Source organism: Spea bombifrons, chromosome 6, assembly GCF_027358695.1.
Source record: "Spea bombifrons isolate aSpeBom1 chromosome 6, aSpeBom1.2.pri, whole genome shotgun sequence".
NCBI classification, from domain to species: domain Eukaryota; kingdom Metazoa; phylum Chordata; class Amphibia; order Anura; family Pelobatidae; genus Spea; species Spea bombifrons.
In genome coordinates, this window is record NC_071092.1 from 43891406 (window position 1) to 43910342 (window position 18937).

At 41.3% G+C, this 18937-nt stretch overlaps 1 protein-coding gene across 1 annotated transcript; it reads right to left on the reverse strand.

Annotated features, from left to right (window-relative positions):
• Positions 1–785: 785 nt before the first annotated feature.
• Positions 786–17999, reverse strand: TIE1 (tyrosine kinase with immunoglobulin like and EGF like domains 1). Its single transcript, XM_053469891.1, has 23 exons — positions 17840–17999; positions 13396–13686; positions 12113–12223; positions 11629–11784; positions 11137–11268; positions 10694–10834; positions 10286–10414; positions 9559–9704; positions 9173–9317; positions 8881–9039; positions 7964–8101; positions 7341–7631; positions 6627–6917; positions 6175–6368; positions 5543–5753; positions 4904–5014; positions 4031–4221; positions 3557–3670; positions 2904–2974; positions 2724–2764; positions 2280–2376; positions 1674–1773; positions 786–1360 (listed from the first exon to the last, which is right to left on the reverse strand). The coding sequence occupies exons 1-23, from the start codon at positions 17892–17894 to the stop codon at positions 1289–1291; spliced, it is 3387 nt and encodes a 1128-aa protein (XP_053325866.1). The 5' UTR covers positions 17895–17999; the 3' UTR covers positions 786–1288.
• Positions 18000–18937: the final 938 nt, after the last annotated feature.

Genomic DNA, 18937 nt, shown 5'->3' on the forward strand with positions numbered 1-18937 from the left:
GGATCTAGATCTTATGGGATCTCCATTCAAAAACATGACGCGTCACGAACATCCAAAAACAAATGTCATCGTTTTGAACCATGACAATTAGGGCTACTTGGACGTTCGCCTGCCTGCACACATAATCACGCTAAAACAAGCGAGTTCTGGAACCCGGTCTTAATTGAGTTAGAGCAAATCAAAGATCCAACAGCCCAAGGTCATCTCCAGAGCCCAGTGAAGAAGACAAAAATAAAAAAAAATATATCAGGGTTGTTTTTGAGGATTAAATGGATTTAGGAGTTTTTCTAAAATCGGGAGGGGAGGAATAAAAGATCATCGACATAAACACAAGTTTTAGGCTAAAACATATGCGCATAGGAAGGGGCAAAGTAAAAGTTTGAGGTCATATAACAGGTAGAAAAATTTGCTGAAAAGATGGGCCAAATATCCTATGGCAAATTGTATGATTTTAGTAATTAATTGATAAAAATGGTTTCAAAGAGGCAGCGATGCGCAGTTATTATTTTAGGAATACATCAGTTAACAGTAGGTATTATTTATGAAGAACAATTCGGGGGAAAAATATTAAAAATGGACTTAGTTATCACCATAGCCATATCCCTGCTGTTCACATCATTCTGTTGTCGCCATGGTGATACCGTGAGATCACTTTTCAACTAGAACTTTTTTTTTTTGATAATAACCAACTTATATAATAATATATAATAATATATAATAATAATATAGTTGTATAAAATGATCGGTTAGCTTTCCGTACAGGTGTTCCATGCTCTGACTTTTTGGCAATGATGATTTTATTATAACAAATGACGGCATAATATTTTTCACGATATAGGCTCGGGAAAACAGAATTTCACATTCCTCTTTTGCATAAAAGAAAACCACTGAATCATTACGCAATATTTTGTACATTACATAAACGTTGATGAACTTGATACATTTTTTTATATATATATATGGCAGTATTTAGCTGTACAATAGCGAGGCTAGCCTCACATTTTTTTATCACCCGTCGACAGACACGCACACACACTATTAATAGACACAAAATGTATAAACAACAAGTAGACTGAACTATTTAAAAGGCACAAATCCACACCGTGCAGTAGTCCTATGCATACGCGGCTGGCTGTGCGAGAGGCTCCCCGTAGCGTCCCGCCGTTAGCTTTATCATACGATAATGTCCGTTTTAACATGGGCTACGGCACAGCGCTGGGGGTCATGTTCAATAAGTCCGAATGTCCAGCAGCTGATGCCATGACGTCTTATGACAGTCCTGGGTCCTTTAAGCCTCCTCAGCCGTGGCGTCAATTCCCGCGTAGGTAAAGTTCTCAAACAGAGCCATGTTCACGTATGCCTGAATATTAGAGAGAGTGTGCAGGAACGTGAGAGAGTGTTGCATTAGATGATTGCTTTTTGGGTGGATTTACGGCAAGTTTACAATTTGGTGCCTTTTAGGTTTAATCAGGCAAGGGTTGGAGCTGATAGACATCGGTGGTCTTTACCTCTAAGCCTTAGGTTACCGATGCCTGGGTGCAGGATTTCTATTACGTGTAACCGAGCTCACACAGTACACTGAATTACGAGAAGACATTTTCTATAAAAAACCTGATCAAGGGAAACATTGGCCCAAAATGTACGATGACGCAAAGAATCGGATAGGGATGTACCTTTCTGGCTTCTAACATGCGGATGAGCTGCAGCGATATCTGGGTGAAGGGTGGTCTTTCGTAAGGTCGGTCCCTCCAGCATTGTCTCATCAGTTCATACCTAGAACAAGAAATCCCCTTATTCTGATGAGTTACAGCTGGCAAGACGCTCAGCCAACTTATGAGCCATTCTGCCACATTTTGGACATTTACAAGTTATCATATATACCGTATATATATATATATATATATATCCATCAAATTAAAAAGGTCAACTATATCATACAGTAACACACACTAACACAATATGCTCACACACTCTAACATCATACAGTAACACACACTAACACAATATGCTCACATACTCTAACATCATACAGTAACACACACTAACACAATATGCTCACATACTCTAACATCATACAGTAACACACACTAACACAATATGCTCACACACTCCAACATCATACAGTAACACACACTAACACAATATGCTCACACACTCCAACATCATAGAGTAACACACACTAACACTTGAGGTTGCAGATTTGAGGCAGGCTGTTGGCCAGCAAAGCATCTGCCGTGCAGCGCATTTCTGGCTGAAACAAGGCAAGGATGTCCACTTACACCTCATCATCGCAATTCCGCGGTTTTTCCATTCTGTATCCCTGGGGCAACTTCTCATACAGCTCGGCACAAGTCATTCCACAATACGGTGTCCCACCTGGAGAAAAAAAGGTAACATAAATGAGTATTACTGAATGAGATGGTACTTAAATTACAATATAATGTGTTTTCAGATCATAATAATAATAACCATGTTAATGGATTCAAGGAAACTGAAGAATGGGGTTGAGGGCAGGTAGGTAAAAGGGGCAGATATGGGGGAAGAACCTTGAGAATGTAAAATGGAGTGGGGGGGATTCTTAGTCTGATCTTTTACGGATCTTAGGGCTAAAATAAGGACTACCTTTCCCAAACAGGGACACTTGGGAGGTATGTAAGCAGCCAATAAAGCGGATTTCCCTCATATGACTTTTTCCTCAAACATTGGTGCAACATCCGACTTACCCAAACTTACAATCTCCCAAAGCAGGACCCCAAAGGACCATCTGGGGAGAGAAATCCGATGACATTGGAATACAGAATAGAATAGAAATAGTCATTTATTTCCTGACCGTCTCCCCGACCCTCCCCACCGATCTCGCATCCCACTTATGTGATCTTTATTTTGTAAAACGCACAACTTACACATCGCTCTTTGTTGTGTAAACGCTATAGTTCAACGACTCTATTGCCATCCAACGTACAGGCAGGCGCCCCTATAAAACAGAAGACGGCCGGCAGAGTGTTTAACAGCTGGTTATACGAGCTTATATAAGGATTTCAAGAGGAATTGTCACGTATGAGAAGTTAACTTTAACCACTGGAACGTATATTTTTTGTGTTAATGTGTTTTTAAAGCGATCAGTACTTTTTAATAATGTTTTGGATACCAAAAGTCAACAGGACTCATTATAATAAATCATAGCAAAGAGGAACATCTAACACCTTACCCCTTCACGCTGACTAATAAATCTACAAAAATTAGTAAGTGTAATTAAAACATGTAGTTTTACTTAAAGTCACAAGATGCTCTGTAACAAAGTTTGACTTACTAAGTGGAACAGTCTCCCAGGAGAGGTGGTAGGGGTTAATACAGCAAGGGAATTTAAACATGCATGGGATAGGCATATGACCAAGGACTAAGGTTTGAGTCTTTACGAAAGGAAAGGGAGACTCGACGGGCTGAATGGACCTTATTTGTTGTCAGATTCTGCGATTTTAGTAAAGCTCATAATTCTTGCAATGGATTTAAAATGAAACGCGTCGCTGTCGTATCTAGACTTCTCTGCTTCTCTTACCATGGTTTTCTTCACGTAGACCTCCTCTCCTCTTGAAAGCCCGAAGTCGGCAATCTTTGCCGCTAAATTTTCTCCGACGAGAACGTTTCTGGCAGCCAAGTCTCTGTGAATGAACTTTAAAAAAAAAACGGAATATGACATCACACTCCTCAGTTTACACATTCAACGCCATCATATGCGCCGCCGCCACACAAGCAGGTTAAGCGGCTGATAGAGTCCCTGTTTATTTGCGGGACCCAAATCCACGGATAAAGGAAAGCGGCGGCTGCGCAGTCGTGACACTTTGTATTAATATTCCTAATTTTTGTATAATGAAATCTCTTTATGGGCTCCTTCTGTGTCTTTTCATTTAAAGCCGGCCCTAATCACTTATATCATATAAGAGTTTTGTTACTTTATCTTTCTTAGCGCGGACGGGACGCTAGCGGCGCCGTGAGCTCGGAACGGCCGCTACTACTTCCTAAGCCCCCGTACCTGCTTTTCACTAAGGTACTGCATTCCTTTTGCGACGTCCGACGCGAACTGCAGCAGCTGCTGGGAGGTCAGCGTGGAGGCCGTGCCGTGCTCCCGGGCGAATACCGGATCGGTCTCAAGGACCCGGCTCTTCCGTAAGAAGTCAAGCAAGTTCCCGTAAGGCGCGTATTCAATGGCAATGTACAGGTATCCTGTTTAAGAGAGAAATGTCCACGTAATGACACCGTGACGCGTCGGCAATTGGAAAGAAAGTAATATAAATATATATTTATATAAATATATAAAACATAAATATATGGAAATATGTATATTTATCACTCCTCAACAACAGACCAAAATGAAAGGAAATCCAACAATATTAAACTGTGACAGCCGCGCTAAATAGCAATTTATAGAACTATATTCAGTTATTGCACCCTTTTGCCCCTTCCCTAAATTAACCTATATAATAAAGGTCCGTTAGGGTAAAAAAAAAATAGCGGCTCGTCCACCTTCGTGATAATGTCACATATGGGAAAAAACAGCGCCAAAAAAAAACTCACTAAGAAAATAAAACACAGAATAGGGGATAAATCAGCAAAAAGCAATTTTGCCTAAAACTAATTAATAAATTAATAGATAATTAATAAATTATAAGCATTAAATAATGATTAAAAAAACACCATGTGTAGTATGAATTATGGTTAATAAATAGAAATAGTTCATCAATAATAAAATTAATGATCGATAAATAAATATGTGAAAAATAAATAGTTATATCAATAAAAAATAAAGTATGAAAAAAAAATTAATAGTGATTTTAACTCTGTCCTTGATGTTGACTTTATTTGGAACAGATGAATAATAATGATAATTAGCGTAATAGTGTAATACCTCGGTACTCGCAGGCTCCCAGTAGGTTAATGATATTGGGGTGATGACCGAGTTTACACAGCACCTCCAGCTCGCCGGCAAAATCCCTGTGATCGTTCTCGGATGCAAATTCTGGAACGGAGACGTATTTTATTAGCACGCAGGGCTATAGCGGATAAATACAGGTCAGTTAACGTGTAGAGAAGCGGTGGGATGTTCGCGCCCGACAACTGCGATCAGAAAGAAATGCTTCATTTGGTTGTGATGTCATTAAAGCCTTACATTATAATAATTAGACAAAAAGTACATGTATGAAAAGCGTGGTTTGGACAATCGTTCCCCTAAGAAGAACGATCTGACAACATGGCATGGCCATAGCTGGCTTTTTGTACTGTGATCTTAAGTATTGGGTATTGACGTCCATTTTATTTTGTGGTTTTGTTTAATTATCATCATTTGTACCACCTGGCCATCATGGCCACCTACATCTTTTTTGCCTAGGACCCCCTAAAAACTTAAAGCCGCCCCTAACTACACCCATGATCCCAAGATACCGCAGTCAGATGAGTAATGGAGTAATGGTGGGTAATCGAGGAATATTAATGTCATTCCAGCTCATCCACAAGAGAACAAACCGCGTTGTTTTTGTAGGTTCCACACCTTTCAGCATCTTGATGGCCGCATTCACCCTCACGCCGTCCTTTTTAATCATGGCCTTGATGACTTGGCCAAAGTTTCCTTCTCCGATGACATCTTCAAATTTAATGTCTACCCATTCCAGAATAGGGTAGGAGAATGGCTCCGTCTGAGGTTTCGGGCGCCGAGTGAGGGTCAGCGTTCCAGAACTGAATTGCAAGATGGTCTCCTCTCCCTTAGACAACACCAAATATATATATTATAGCCAAAATATACAATAAATTAGCTGGTAATAGGGGCTGAGTTTAGACATAATGGCATTTTTATATATATATATATATATATTATCCAATATATCATTTTTTTTATAAAAAGGGTTTATATTCGATGATTCACAAAAAGTAAAGTCTATGAACATCTGCAAAGGTGGTTGATCGCAGCAGGGAACAGAATGTATTAAATTGCTACAAAGAGCAGCTAAAACCTCAAATCCCTTTTGAAGTTAACAGAGACTCAGGTTGACAATTGTTTTCCTATGGTCCCCTTTTTCATCTGGTTCCCGACAGACGCGTTGGGTTCTAGAGTGGTATATTAATCCAAAACCTCATTTGCAGAGGACATTTAATAACCCATAGTAAGCCATCGATGATACTTACGGATCCAGACTGGTAAGTGAACATTCTCTTTCGGCGAAATAAGTTCTTTTTGATACAGAAGAGGGCAAGAAGAGCAACAATGATGGTGAAGCAGGTGACTGAAACCGAGCCAATAATGGCCACAATTAGTTGGTGATCTGATCCAGAGGACTGAGGATTCCGGAACTCCATGCTGGGTATAATATCTTGTAATTCTAAGGGGAAAGCATAATAACATAATCACAATATTAACTGATCCAACCTTCAGTGTTCTTACATGATTGTGGTTGTGGAGTCAAAATAAGAAATACCAAGGAACATCGGTTAGCATTAAGGTTGAAGAATAATAAAATTAAATAATGCAATAACCCCGGGAATTTACCATATACACGTAAGCAAAGGTTGGACATCTTGGTGAGTCTCATGGAGCATTTAAAGTGAATACACGTGAGACTAGAAATGTTTTTTCTTACCTTCACTGTTAGTGGATGCTGTGACATGCTGGCTCCAGTCTCCCGGTACCCTGGAGTTCGCACGCACGCGGAACTGGTACTCGGTGCTGGCGTTAAGGCCGCTGATTATATACCACGTTTGGTTTTGGTTCTCTGTGTCGGCCCATTGCTGCTCGCCGGGGACTCCTACTCTGTGGCTCTCAACTGTGTACTTAATGATTCCTCCATTTGGGTCATCGGGGGGCGACCAGGTGACCTTCACAGTGTCCCTGGAAATGGGGATTGCATGGACATCCTTTGGGGGCGATGGACCTACAGGGTCAGAGATGTTATGTACACTGCATGTCTCTGATTTATATAGTACTTTAGTACTTTTAAATATTTAATATATTTTTAAGCTTTGCGTTGTGTTAGTAACAATTGTACCCTCTTTTTAACATGAATTTATGAATGACCTCTACAGAGACATTGCAGATCCCAGGGTTTGAGTTCTCGTCTATACAGATGAGTCAATGGTCTATTCAAAATTCCAAGATGGATTGAACTGGCAGATAAATTAAGCAGTTCTTGCCATCTCAATTGAGTTGTCTGATATAATTCAGATTTAATTAGCTTTATTAATTAAACAGGAACCCAACTGTCAACTCAACCGCAGTTCAAACTGTCTTGGCTGCCATCTTGGATTGGCAGACACGTTGAAATAATCCCTGCTTCCTCGCCCTTTCCATGACTTACCCTTGCTGTTGATCGTGATCACGAAGGGATCAGATGGGGGACCCAGACTTGTGCAATGGTAGATTAGAACTTTGAGGACGTACTCCTTGTTGGTGCTGAGACCGTACATCCGGGCTGACATGACGAGCATTGTGGTTATGTTCTCTTGCCGAACTAGATGGTTATGGGGATGATACACTCGCAGCAAGAAGCCGGTGCCAATCGCTGGCCCCGGGGGCAATTGCCAGTTGACATACAGCGTGTTCCTGTCCTCTACAGAAAAACCTTTGATGACAGGCTTCATCACAGGCTCTGAAAAAAGAATTCAGATTTTATATATATTTTATCGTTCTTTTATGACCATGATGGCTCTGGTTCACGTAGCTCCATTTAGATGAAGCCAATTTTTTGGGTTTATTGAGAAGCAGTTGAGGAAATTGACCAGTTGTCTAAGTGCTTAATTAAAAGTACAATTATAGTTGACATTGTCCATTGGATGATAGTAATTCTATAGGAACCGTCAGTCAAATCAGACATTTTTAAGTCCCACAACCTCTAGATCTAGTAGACTAATCGTTTCCAAAAGGATTCCATAAAGAGGTAGGTAACTGCGGTTGTTACATGCCTTTTTGCAGCACACTTACCTTGGCAATCTGTCTCCATAATAGCCAAGGGCCCCAAGGAGCCCTCCCCGCCAGATCCCGGCCGGCTGAGCTGCACTTGTACCAGGTAAGCCGTGAGAGGCGTGAGGTTCTCCAGACTGATGTTGTCTTTCTGTTCAGCTAAGAGTCAAACGTCCAAACAGGTTATTTCATTGTATTTTCTGGTTAATGCACAGAAATCCAGAGAAATCTAGCAATATGGTTTGGGGCTGTCTTTCCAAGAGGAGGTTTATTAGATTTTGTAAAACCAAAAATGCAACGAGAGCTTAAAAAAATGTAATCGTATATCTCTAAAATATAAAAGTGCTCAAAAAACACCAAAAAGAAATGCTAACAAACCAAATAAAGTAGTGGAAAATGAAACAATGTTACAATGTTTTTTGTACATTCACTCAAACACAGTATCAAACCATATGTGTCTAAATATTTTATGTGTATTTATTCAGCAATAATTTTATTTGATGACTGTTCTCACTGCGTTTTGAGTTATATATTGTTTTTTTTGACACTTGTAGATGATTAGAGCATTTTTTACACTTATTTATTACTTTAAATTTTAGTGTCACTTTGATTATTTTTTATTAATATTTATTGTGCTATCAAACAGTATATATAGTTTTAATGATTTTAACATATTTTTCATAATAAATGTGCATGCTAGTGCTGGAATCAAAGCAGAGGAGGAGGTTAGATGTGTGAGTATTTAATATATTTTGCAAGGTTGCCTATACAATAGAAATTTGGCCTCAAAAATATTACAGTTGGCCAAGACCATCAAGAAAGTTACTGTGTATAGGGCAAGGAACATGGAGGAACTGTTGTATTAAAGATTAGACATACCCTGGATCATTGTCTATGATATAAAGTAACCTATCCTCATGGCCTGAGCTTTATCTTACCTACGATAGTGGTCCAGTGAGAGTTGCCATCCTTGGGTTTGTAGAATATCTTCACAGAAGTAACGGGTCCATTGCCTGAGAAACGCCGAAACGGAGCCACAAGTAATTTCCGACTGTGCTTTTCCAGCAAAACTGGTGGCTCCAACGGTACAGGGGGCTCTGCACGGAGAACATACACATTGATACATCACGCTATTATGATTCCTTGGTAAATTTAGTAATCATCTTATATTAAACGTTCTGATTTAGATATTTGGTTATACTTTCAATGCCATAAGAAAAATGTTCTTACCTCTAACATGTACTTGGAACTTTCGGCTGTCCTGACCTCCACTGGTGGACACGCGACATTCCCAAAGTCCATTGTCCACCAGGCTCAGTGACTGTACCATGAACTCGCAGGTGCTACGCTCCTGGTCTAGCACTGCTTTACTAGCCTGAAGAAAGTGATAACAATTGGGGAGACGGAGAAATAAATATATCGGTGAGCTGGTAAAGGAAAAAAATGAAAGAGACCGATGGCAAGAGAAAGAAGAGAAACCCAATGGGCCAGAGATAAGTTTTGTCCCACAGAGGAGAAGACCTTTCGTGGTGAGTGCAATATGGAAATTTCTAAATTATGCTTGGGATTAATTGGAAGTTGAAAGACATGGTTGATTCCTTGAAGGAAAGACTTACGGCAAGCACAGCGCCATCTGGTCTACGTAGCACGATGCTCTCCCGCACAGGCTGGGGGTTACCAGATGCCGCGCATGTCAGGAGGGCTGTAGAATTCACGTTGAACTCGATCTCAGATGGCAGGTCTATGATCTGGGGAATCCTGTCTGCAAAGTGAAAAGAGACAAACCTGTATCAACAATCCAAAGGCAGGTGTCGACCGGTCACTATTGAGGAGCTAGTCTTCAGATGGTATAAGAACTTAATAGAAAGCAGTGAATGGCCAGCAAAGGGGTAAGAGGGGCACTTTCTTCATGGGCTGCTGATGGGCTGCTGATCTAAGGGCATTTGGCCAATCTCTAAAGGTTTTCCTAAAGTAATTACTTGCTGTCGTAATTACAGTCAACCCCCTGACTAAATCCATTTGTGCTTCTTCTATGACAGGGGCGTCCAGCCTGCGGCCCTCCAGCTACTGCAGGACTACATCTCCCATAATGCTCTTTCAGCTATGGGGCTGGCTGAGGAGCATGGGAGATGTAGTCCTGCAGCAGCTGGAGGGCCGCAGGTTGGACGCCCCTGTTCTATGAAGATACAATGTGTTTAATTCAGGACTAGGTAATGCGTGTTGAGTATATATATAATGGAACGTGTCAAAGTGTTCACTTAACCTTGTTAGCGGTTCGGAAAGTTGCCTATGAATACAAATGGCGCCATCTTTATTGAAGGATGATGGCAGTTGGTAACTTACCTGACTTCTCGCAGTTTTTTCCGTGCCAGCCCGACGGACACACGCAGCCACTAAATCTGTTGCAAGATCCTCCGCTCTCGCACTCACATTGCAAGGCACAGTTTGCTCCGTATTTATTCTCCGGACAGGCTGCCAACACGACACATGATCAATTAGCCTAACGCAGAACCAGCCCCACCATATATAAGACCGAGGGGTCTTCTGGGGTATTTTATGCGTTTGTAAAGCAATGCTGCATCTCGAGGTCTTCCACCATTTACGGTGGGCATTAACGTGACATATTACATTTACGCGAGAGGGCGCCCAAGACGCCAGCCTCTTGAAACAAAATATATTTACGATAAGAGCTTTTAAAAAGTCTACTTAAGCAATATGGTTAGAATGGTTAGGATGGCAGCGATCGGGCACCTGTTTGGCAGTTCGGGCCGGTCCAGCCGCTGGCACACGAACAACCGTATGGGTCAGGAAGGCAGAAAATGAGACCTTTACAGCCGTTTTCTCTTTTGCACGTCTCCCGGCAATTTCTGCCAAAGGTTCCTTCCCTGCAGGCTGTGATATAGAAAAATATGATAACAACCATTAGAAATGGAAGAGAAATCTAAAATATGTATATTGGGTCTCTTGGGGTCCACTAACCGTGAACCATAATCAGCGCTTGGCTGTTACTGTATGAGGACATGTGACACGTAAAGTAAAATGACCGAATCCGGGAAAATTAAAATTCTGAAAAGAATTCTTGGAAATTGTATTTTTTTTCAGTTTGGGAAAGCAATGGAAATGACTTCCGACAGATCATTTTATTCTCCTTTTTTTGTATTTTAATACACGTTTTTCTTTTTGTAATCAGATACCTTTCTCGCAATGGGTTCCCATAAATCCCGGAGCACAGATACATTCTCCGCTGCTGTCATGGCAAATCCCACCATTAAGACAATCAAGACACTCTTTCTGGCACGAGGGACCCCATTTATTATCAGGACACCCTGCAACAAGAAGTGTAATTCCGTGAAGAATTATCTCACAGCACGATCATAACATTACGTTTTTTTTCTTGCATAAATGACTATTAGCTAGCAAACATGTCTCCTTTCCAAATATACCAACAGACCGCCGGAAATAACAATATGATAGCATGTTCATGTATCTTAAAATAAAGGTATCCTCCTTAAATTATGACATCATTATCCATTATGTATTAAAAGAGGAAAATGTGTAAAACAGGCTATTTCTTCTGGTTGCTATGGTGATAATTTGCACCAGAATCCATAAAAACTGGAGTAACATGCTGGCGTGGTCTGAGGAGCATCCATACACGCAGTGATATCCGACGGGGCTTTACTGACCTCTGACAATGAGCCTGAAGAAGGCATTCAGGAGAGGACTTGCCCCGATGAACCCGGCGCTGTACACTCCTGCCTGGCTCACTTTAACCCCTCTGATGGTCAGCAGGGCAATTCCATCAGTCACCCCCTCCTTGTATGTCGTCTGTGTGAAGGTTCCTGAAAGAAAAGCCGGTTCCCATATATTAATAATACCCCTGCGATGGTGCGGCGAGTGGTTGACTTCTTTGTATTTGTGGTCATCTACACTCCATTTTTACTACAATGGAATTCTGGGGTTTAACTACTAAACAGCGAGTTGTGATGAGTTGCAATGTTGCATTTCGCCAACGTCACTATGCAAACCCAAGAACCCAAAGAGATTTCTGGATGACAGTTGACATTCCCAGTACAACGAGCGCCACGAGCTCTATTCTTGTGAATTGCCGTTTGTGACCACATGTTATTTATGTATATATATATATACTGTATATATCCGATGACTCACCATTGTATTTCCATAAGATGTCATTGTTTTTTTGCTTCTTGATCTTGGCCTCCAGCTGGACATCCTGGTTCACACTCACCGTCACAGTGACTTTAACGGGAAGCAGATCCGCTGGGGAGGAAAAAAAGCATAAAAAATGACCCTGGAGTTACAGTTCGTGATTGATCACAACTGGTAACTGTAGAGTGTCAGGAAGCGAAGGTACAATCTATTAATATAAACATGCAACTAAACAGTTAAAAACAGGCGTAAAACCGGCTAAACCAGGTCTGTATGTTCGGTGTCAGTTTCGTGATATAAATTTGACCAATTTGAGGGAAAATTACATGAACGTTTGTAAAAAATGTGTGTTCTACTGAAAAGTATTGTTACTGCGTTACATGAGACCTTGGAAAGAAAATCCTAATATTTGATTTGGGAACCAAAAACAAAAGAAAGCCAGTCCGTGGACCCTTCGGAGATCATGGAGGATCCACTCAGAAGGTTCTCTTGGAGGAACGTTGTACGCTGAGGTCCTGGTGACTCCCATTGTTTGGATAGTCTGCTCCATGTGAAGTCTTATCGTTCCTCTGTTCTTTTCCTGCTCTTAAACGGACGTCCATATCCAGAGAATTTATTTTCTTTTCACAACGTTCCGGGGAAAGTGCTTATTGTCCTCAAGAATGTACTTTACAGATTTTATGTTGTTTTGTTTCTTTGTGAGAACTCTAGAAAATATTTGGCCTTTGTGTTTCTTTGTTTGTCAGGATATCTTAATTAATTATATATTAATTATTACAAACAAAAGAAATCATATTTTTGAGGGGAAATGAACTACTAAAATGGTTTAAATATTATTTAATTAATAAAAAATGACTTGTGGATGGTAAGCGAACACATCATGGTGAGAGAGAGAGGAGAGGGTCTAACTTTACCTATCGTCCCCCCATCTACTTACTAATGACAATCGATCAAGAATATGATTTATCTTTGTGATCGCAAACCAGTTAACTGCCCAAAATTATTATTTGGGAAAACAGAAATTAAATTACATGATTTAATATATTTTTTAACCAATAGAATATAAGTCAAATAAAATGGCGAAAAATATAATATTAAATAAAATATAATATTATATATAATATTCAACTACACACAGTGGGGACATTTGTTTCGCTTGGGTTGTCGCTAAAATATACTTCTTGGTTATTGTTCCCCATTTTCTCTTTCGTGCAGTTTGTCCGAAACACAACAATTGTCTTAGCCTTTGGCTATTCCATGCCAACATGAGGTGAGACGCTTACCGTTTGGGTTGTTATAGGCATACAGTATTTTGGTCAGTTCGGCCGAACCCTTCCCGGCGCAGTAGAAAACACCCACTAGCTCGCTGGGTGAGAATCCGCGCGCTTGCACCTCGTTCCCCTGTGAGCTTGTGTGGAATGGAGACTTGGACGGGATGCGGACGATTGTGTTATCGCGTTCGATCAGCAAGTCCGAGCCTTTCATGTCCCGTTCCCCTGTCACGCACCGCAAGGTGAAGTCAGCCCCACGATGTGAAGGGGCCACAGACACCAGCGTGACATCAAGAACGGCTCCTGTGACAGGTGGAAAAATAAAACACATCAGGGCGACGGTCGTCGAAAGATAACGCGGTGAGTCAAGAATATGTTTTTATTGCAACATTATAACTTTTTCCATGATATGTGGAAACAAACTTTATTTCATAATGTGATTAGATTTGGGATAATATGAATTACAGGGAACGAAAAGCCTCCTGATTTCATCAGAGAGAAGCCTCTTAAATTGGAATGGGCTCAGCAAGGGCTTTTAATCAAGTGCAACAGATAAATGGTTCCCCTAGGCCAAAGAGCAGCAACATTCTCCTAATGAATAGATATATTCATATATATATATATATATATATATATATATATATATATATAAATATCTGTGAAAAATACAAAAATTGGGTCAACTCATTTAATTTCCTTAAAATCTCTTATCTACCTATGTTTTGTTAACTGGGCAGTATGGGATCAATGCATATTCCTGGCATTCATCAAACACTTCCGCAAATAAAATGTCCAGAGAAAGCTTAAAATTGCTTCAGAATTTCAACGATTTAAAACACGGCGCAGTCTCGCTGATTCAGCTCCTTGGTAAGAAATATAGCCGCGAAAAATTAGATAGGAGTTGGAGTTCTTTGATGTAATGGCGGGCGAAGCAATATATGGCCATATAGTGTGTCGGAATCCCCAGTGTTCTTTGAATCGTATGCGCGGAATTCTCTTTAAATAAATTAATTCTCTTTTAAATAAATTTGCTTGCCTTGTGGGTCCTCTATATAAAATGTAAGGAATTAGAGCAGTGTATACCTCCCAAGTGTCCTGTGGCTGTGTTAATGAATAATAGGATTTTGGACACAGGTTGTGTTTGCACGGGGTCAGTGCAAGGTATACTGTCAATGGAGTAGGTAGAGGCGGTGGCAATGTTGGCATCATTGAGCATGACGCTCGCTATGTGAAAACCTATAGGACTGCACACTAGGGTTTTGTGGCTGGGGAGAGAGGGACAGAAGTAAAATATACATGCGGAGAAATGAGATAAAATGCTTACTCTTATCTTTATAAAACAGCAGAAAATGAAATGTTTTGGTGAAATTAAAATATTTTTCTCATTAGCCCAAACCCTGTAGCCACATCTCTAAACCAAAACGTCCCTTTTTGGCAGTTTAAATTGCTGGAAAGTATGGCAGGGTACTGGGTCCATATCCATCCCAACACTATGTTTACAGATAACCAGAGCTGGATGACCTCTTACAACCACCAGGTAGACGACTAATTCCACAAGAAAGTATAAGAGGCAAAAAACAGGTGTCCTGAGCGAATTTGGGAGGCACGGCTCAAAACGTACGATTGGTGGAGGTTATCTACCTCGATTTATGGAGACAGCCCTGCAGCTCCCATAACAAACATAAATATAAGGTTCTGCAGTAGAACGTCTGAATTGACCTGAGGAACGCGAGGGGAAGCCGTGATAAGCAGGATTCCTGTCACAGGAAAAGGCGTTGAGACTCCATCCAATATCTACATCCAACTGGGGGTCTTGATATCCAGCACATGGTATAAGCAGCACACGTTCTGTTCTGTATCTGACACAAGTTTGGTGGCTCATGTGATATGATAACCCTGGTGAGATTACAAGCACTACATTTGGCAATAGCTGCTCTATATTTTTAATATACTATTCCTTGGGTATGGTAATTAGAAAAAGGTTCCTCATTGGTCCTACAGAAATGGAAAAGAGTAAAAAGGAAAGATTTGGGTGTTTGGAGGCTGATGGTGAAATTGAGATCAAATCTAGAAAAACTTCTCCTATGTACTATGGCTTATAAGTTTGGATAGTTATGATTGCAAAGATCACACTTGTGCCCTCTTTATCCGTCACAGTTGCTTCACCGGCCTCATGTATTGACCATGGCACCGCCATCTTTCTTTACTATAAAATGAAGCTTTGTCTTGCAGCTACTTGGTCTACATGGAGAACACTGAGTGGACATCCTGCGTGCGCCAAGAATTCTGGGTAGAGTAAAGAAATGAGTCACCCTTACAAAAATCAGTGAAGGAATGAGTCACTAAGCTGATAAAAAAGTGGAGTCTTGTCCTTTCCTGCTCGTAGCTGGAACCGGACGTTCATATGATGTGACTCAGACAAGTAACTAAACGTACGCCATATACCCAAAATTCCATGAGAAACACAGACTGGCTTCCATTTAGCTGAAGAAGATATTGGTGTTAATGATACTCACAACCCAACCTGCGGGAAAATTACAAATGTGTCCTGACACCAAGAACCTCATAGATTGTTCAATAGGTAATGGACAAGCAGAAGAACGCAAGAGAGGCAAAGGGATACGTGGATTTTTGTGCTTGTCCTATCTCTCAAACTACAGACTCTATGGCTTTAACTTCACTGAAAGGGTGGTAGATAAGCAGAGCAGCCTTCCAGCAGAAGTGGCAGGGGCTAATACAGTAAGGGAATTTAAACATGCATGGGATAGGCATATGGCTTATGGAGAGGAGATCAAGGGCTGATTAAGGTTTGAGTCTTTATAACAGGAAAAATGGGCAGACTAGATGGACCGAACGGGTCTGATCTGCCGTCAAGTTGTATGTTTCTACACATATGTTGGTGAAGCCACATTCATAGGGAATTCTTCATGTTTTGTAAGGCTGTTATCTCTGTTATATGGGAAGTGCCGATAAGCAGCATTCCTGCCGCAGGAAAGAACACAGAGGCACTTTTAAGGTTTAGCATTTGAGACACAATCTTGCGTTTAAAATCCGCTAATACTTTAATAATAGGTGGCTAACCCTGTTATCGACAGAGATGCGGGCGAGGCTACTGGGTCCCGACGAGGCTACATCTAAAATAAGAACCCCCCCATTCCATATTTTATCTCCATCGCTAACATTTACTTGTCGGAGAGGAAACAACGTAGCATTGAGATAAAGTCTGCGTGATAAAGTGATCTTTTTGATAACCTCTTTATTTGGCTCACAGGCCCCGTAATACTTTTTTTTTTAACGTGTAGGATTGCACAACTACTTGGCAACCCAACGATAAATCATCTCTAGCTGTGGTTGAAGAACGATTCCTGTAATCATCTTCCTTTGGTCTCGTGACCGTGGAGCTCAACAAAGCTGGAGATCTTCTGTAGTTATGTGGCAGGCACCCTGCTCCAGTCCGAAAGCACCAGGTACACCAGGCAGGAGTACTCATTGTCCCCCCGCCCAAATTATAAGCGGATACCCCCAAACATTCTGAGCTCCTAGAAGAGAGGGACGGGCAACATGGTATGTAAGGGGCACTGATATGTGGGTCATAATAGGACAATCTGTCCCTAGGTCCCTAGTAAGGGTTGCCCTCCCTTCAGACTCGTTTCCCTAGGAAGAATACGCCACTGAAAGGCACCCTGTGATTTAGGTGCCCGCTAGATGCCCTCTCACGGTGAGACAACGCTTAGCGCCTTAACCCACTCATCATAACATCGGGATTCAATGGTTTCTTGTTGTCTTGGTCCCATGAACCTGGTTTAAGCCCAGAGTAGTCCCCTGATATTCCTCTCCGTGGTTATTTGTTATTCCCAGGGTAGGGCTCATTTGAAGGTTTTGGCCACCATCTTTTCCCATGTGTTTTACCAGCAATTCCGCATATGGCCCCTGGCTGGGGTACTCAAGGACTTCAGGCGGGATTCATACTCTGATGGGACCCTTTCCAACTCCCTTTATGTGTCTCATAAAGCCTTGGATATCGCACGGTGAATGTATTGTCACAAAATTGTGTTTTGTATTGGGCCACCGGGCTGGACTACACTCCCGGGACTAAATGTTGCCCACCCTTCCTCCGCCAAATGCCTCTTGTATTGTATTTCAAAGGGTAATTGGTATTTTGCTTTAAATAGGTTAAATTTGTTGTATTCTATAGCATACTGTATCTCTACCATTAGCGATCCTTATTGGACATTACGTTTCCGGTTTCCTACGGATCGATAATGTTTTCTGCAGTAGGTTTAATGTTTCCGCGTGTAAACCATGTATTGGTCCTCGTCGGTGATAAATTGGTGGGCTAGGGACCCTTTAAGATTAGTTGGGTCCTGAGCAGAAACCCAGAAGGGCATTAAGATAGGTAAAGAAAAAAAGGTTTAAACATTTTTAACACAATAATACCGTTTAAAAAGGTTCTTACCTATTTTGGCTGAAGGCAAATAGACGAAGAAAAGAATCAGAAAAGGCAAATACATTGTATTTCAACGAAGACCCCAATGGGAATTCCTGGCGTGGATGTGTTCCACATGCACCCTTAATAAATCCACACGATTCCAGAGGAACCGGCCCAGAACCGCGTCTCCAAAGCCGTGATTTCACCAAAAACGGATTGATTATTTCGTAATATAACAATAAAATGACGTTACTCCAAGATCGTCAATAACAACAGTTTATCCAACCATATCCAAGTAAACAACAGATCCCGTGACGTGAGATTCCAGCCCAGAAATTATGTTTTTGGGCTTTTTTTTTGCCAGTTATGAAATGTAACCAATTGCTTGGAGAGTCTTCTTGTTATTTCGCCTGTTTACATATTTGCAGAGCCCCGCACACTGGTTGTCAGCTCTTTGGCCAAGTCCCGCTTTTGTTAAATGCTTTCCCTTCCCGTTTGCTTTTCTGTTTTTCTCGTTCACACGTTGGCCACCTCTAGGTTGGACGGATTTTCGGGGGATTTGGACATGGAAAGAGGAAAAAGGCGTAGCTGAACACAGGAAACTCTCAGATCTCAACAGTCAGCGATGGTCTCTAGTTTAGGAAATCACGGTCTGAACAACTCTGGGAAAAGAAGATGACAAAAGCCTCCCCCCCTCCCTCACTTCCCTACGACTAAAATCTATTGTTATATATAACTATCCGAGCCCATTCCGCGTTGTCTATTCTGACCTGTCAACCCGTAACGCTATTTCTGCCAAAAAGCACAAAAACACATTCTGAAAATAGGCCAATTCGTATCAGGTTCCTACTGCCCCTTCAAATTGGCCCGTTAGCCCCTAGGCCTTCCTCCAAAGGACCCCCCCTACCCTATTATTTATTAGTAGGGAGTCTGGACCTCCCAAAAGATGAGCCCTGGGCTATTGTTTGTGCCTTTTATGTATTTGTATAATTGTTACTTTGTGTCCAATTTTATAAATATGGGTAAAGAGGACGGGGGGTCCACCATTAAGGCTGCCCAGAGCCTCGCTTTATTAAGAACCCACCCCTACCCAACTCATCGGGACTTAGAAGAATGAAGACCCTT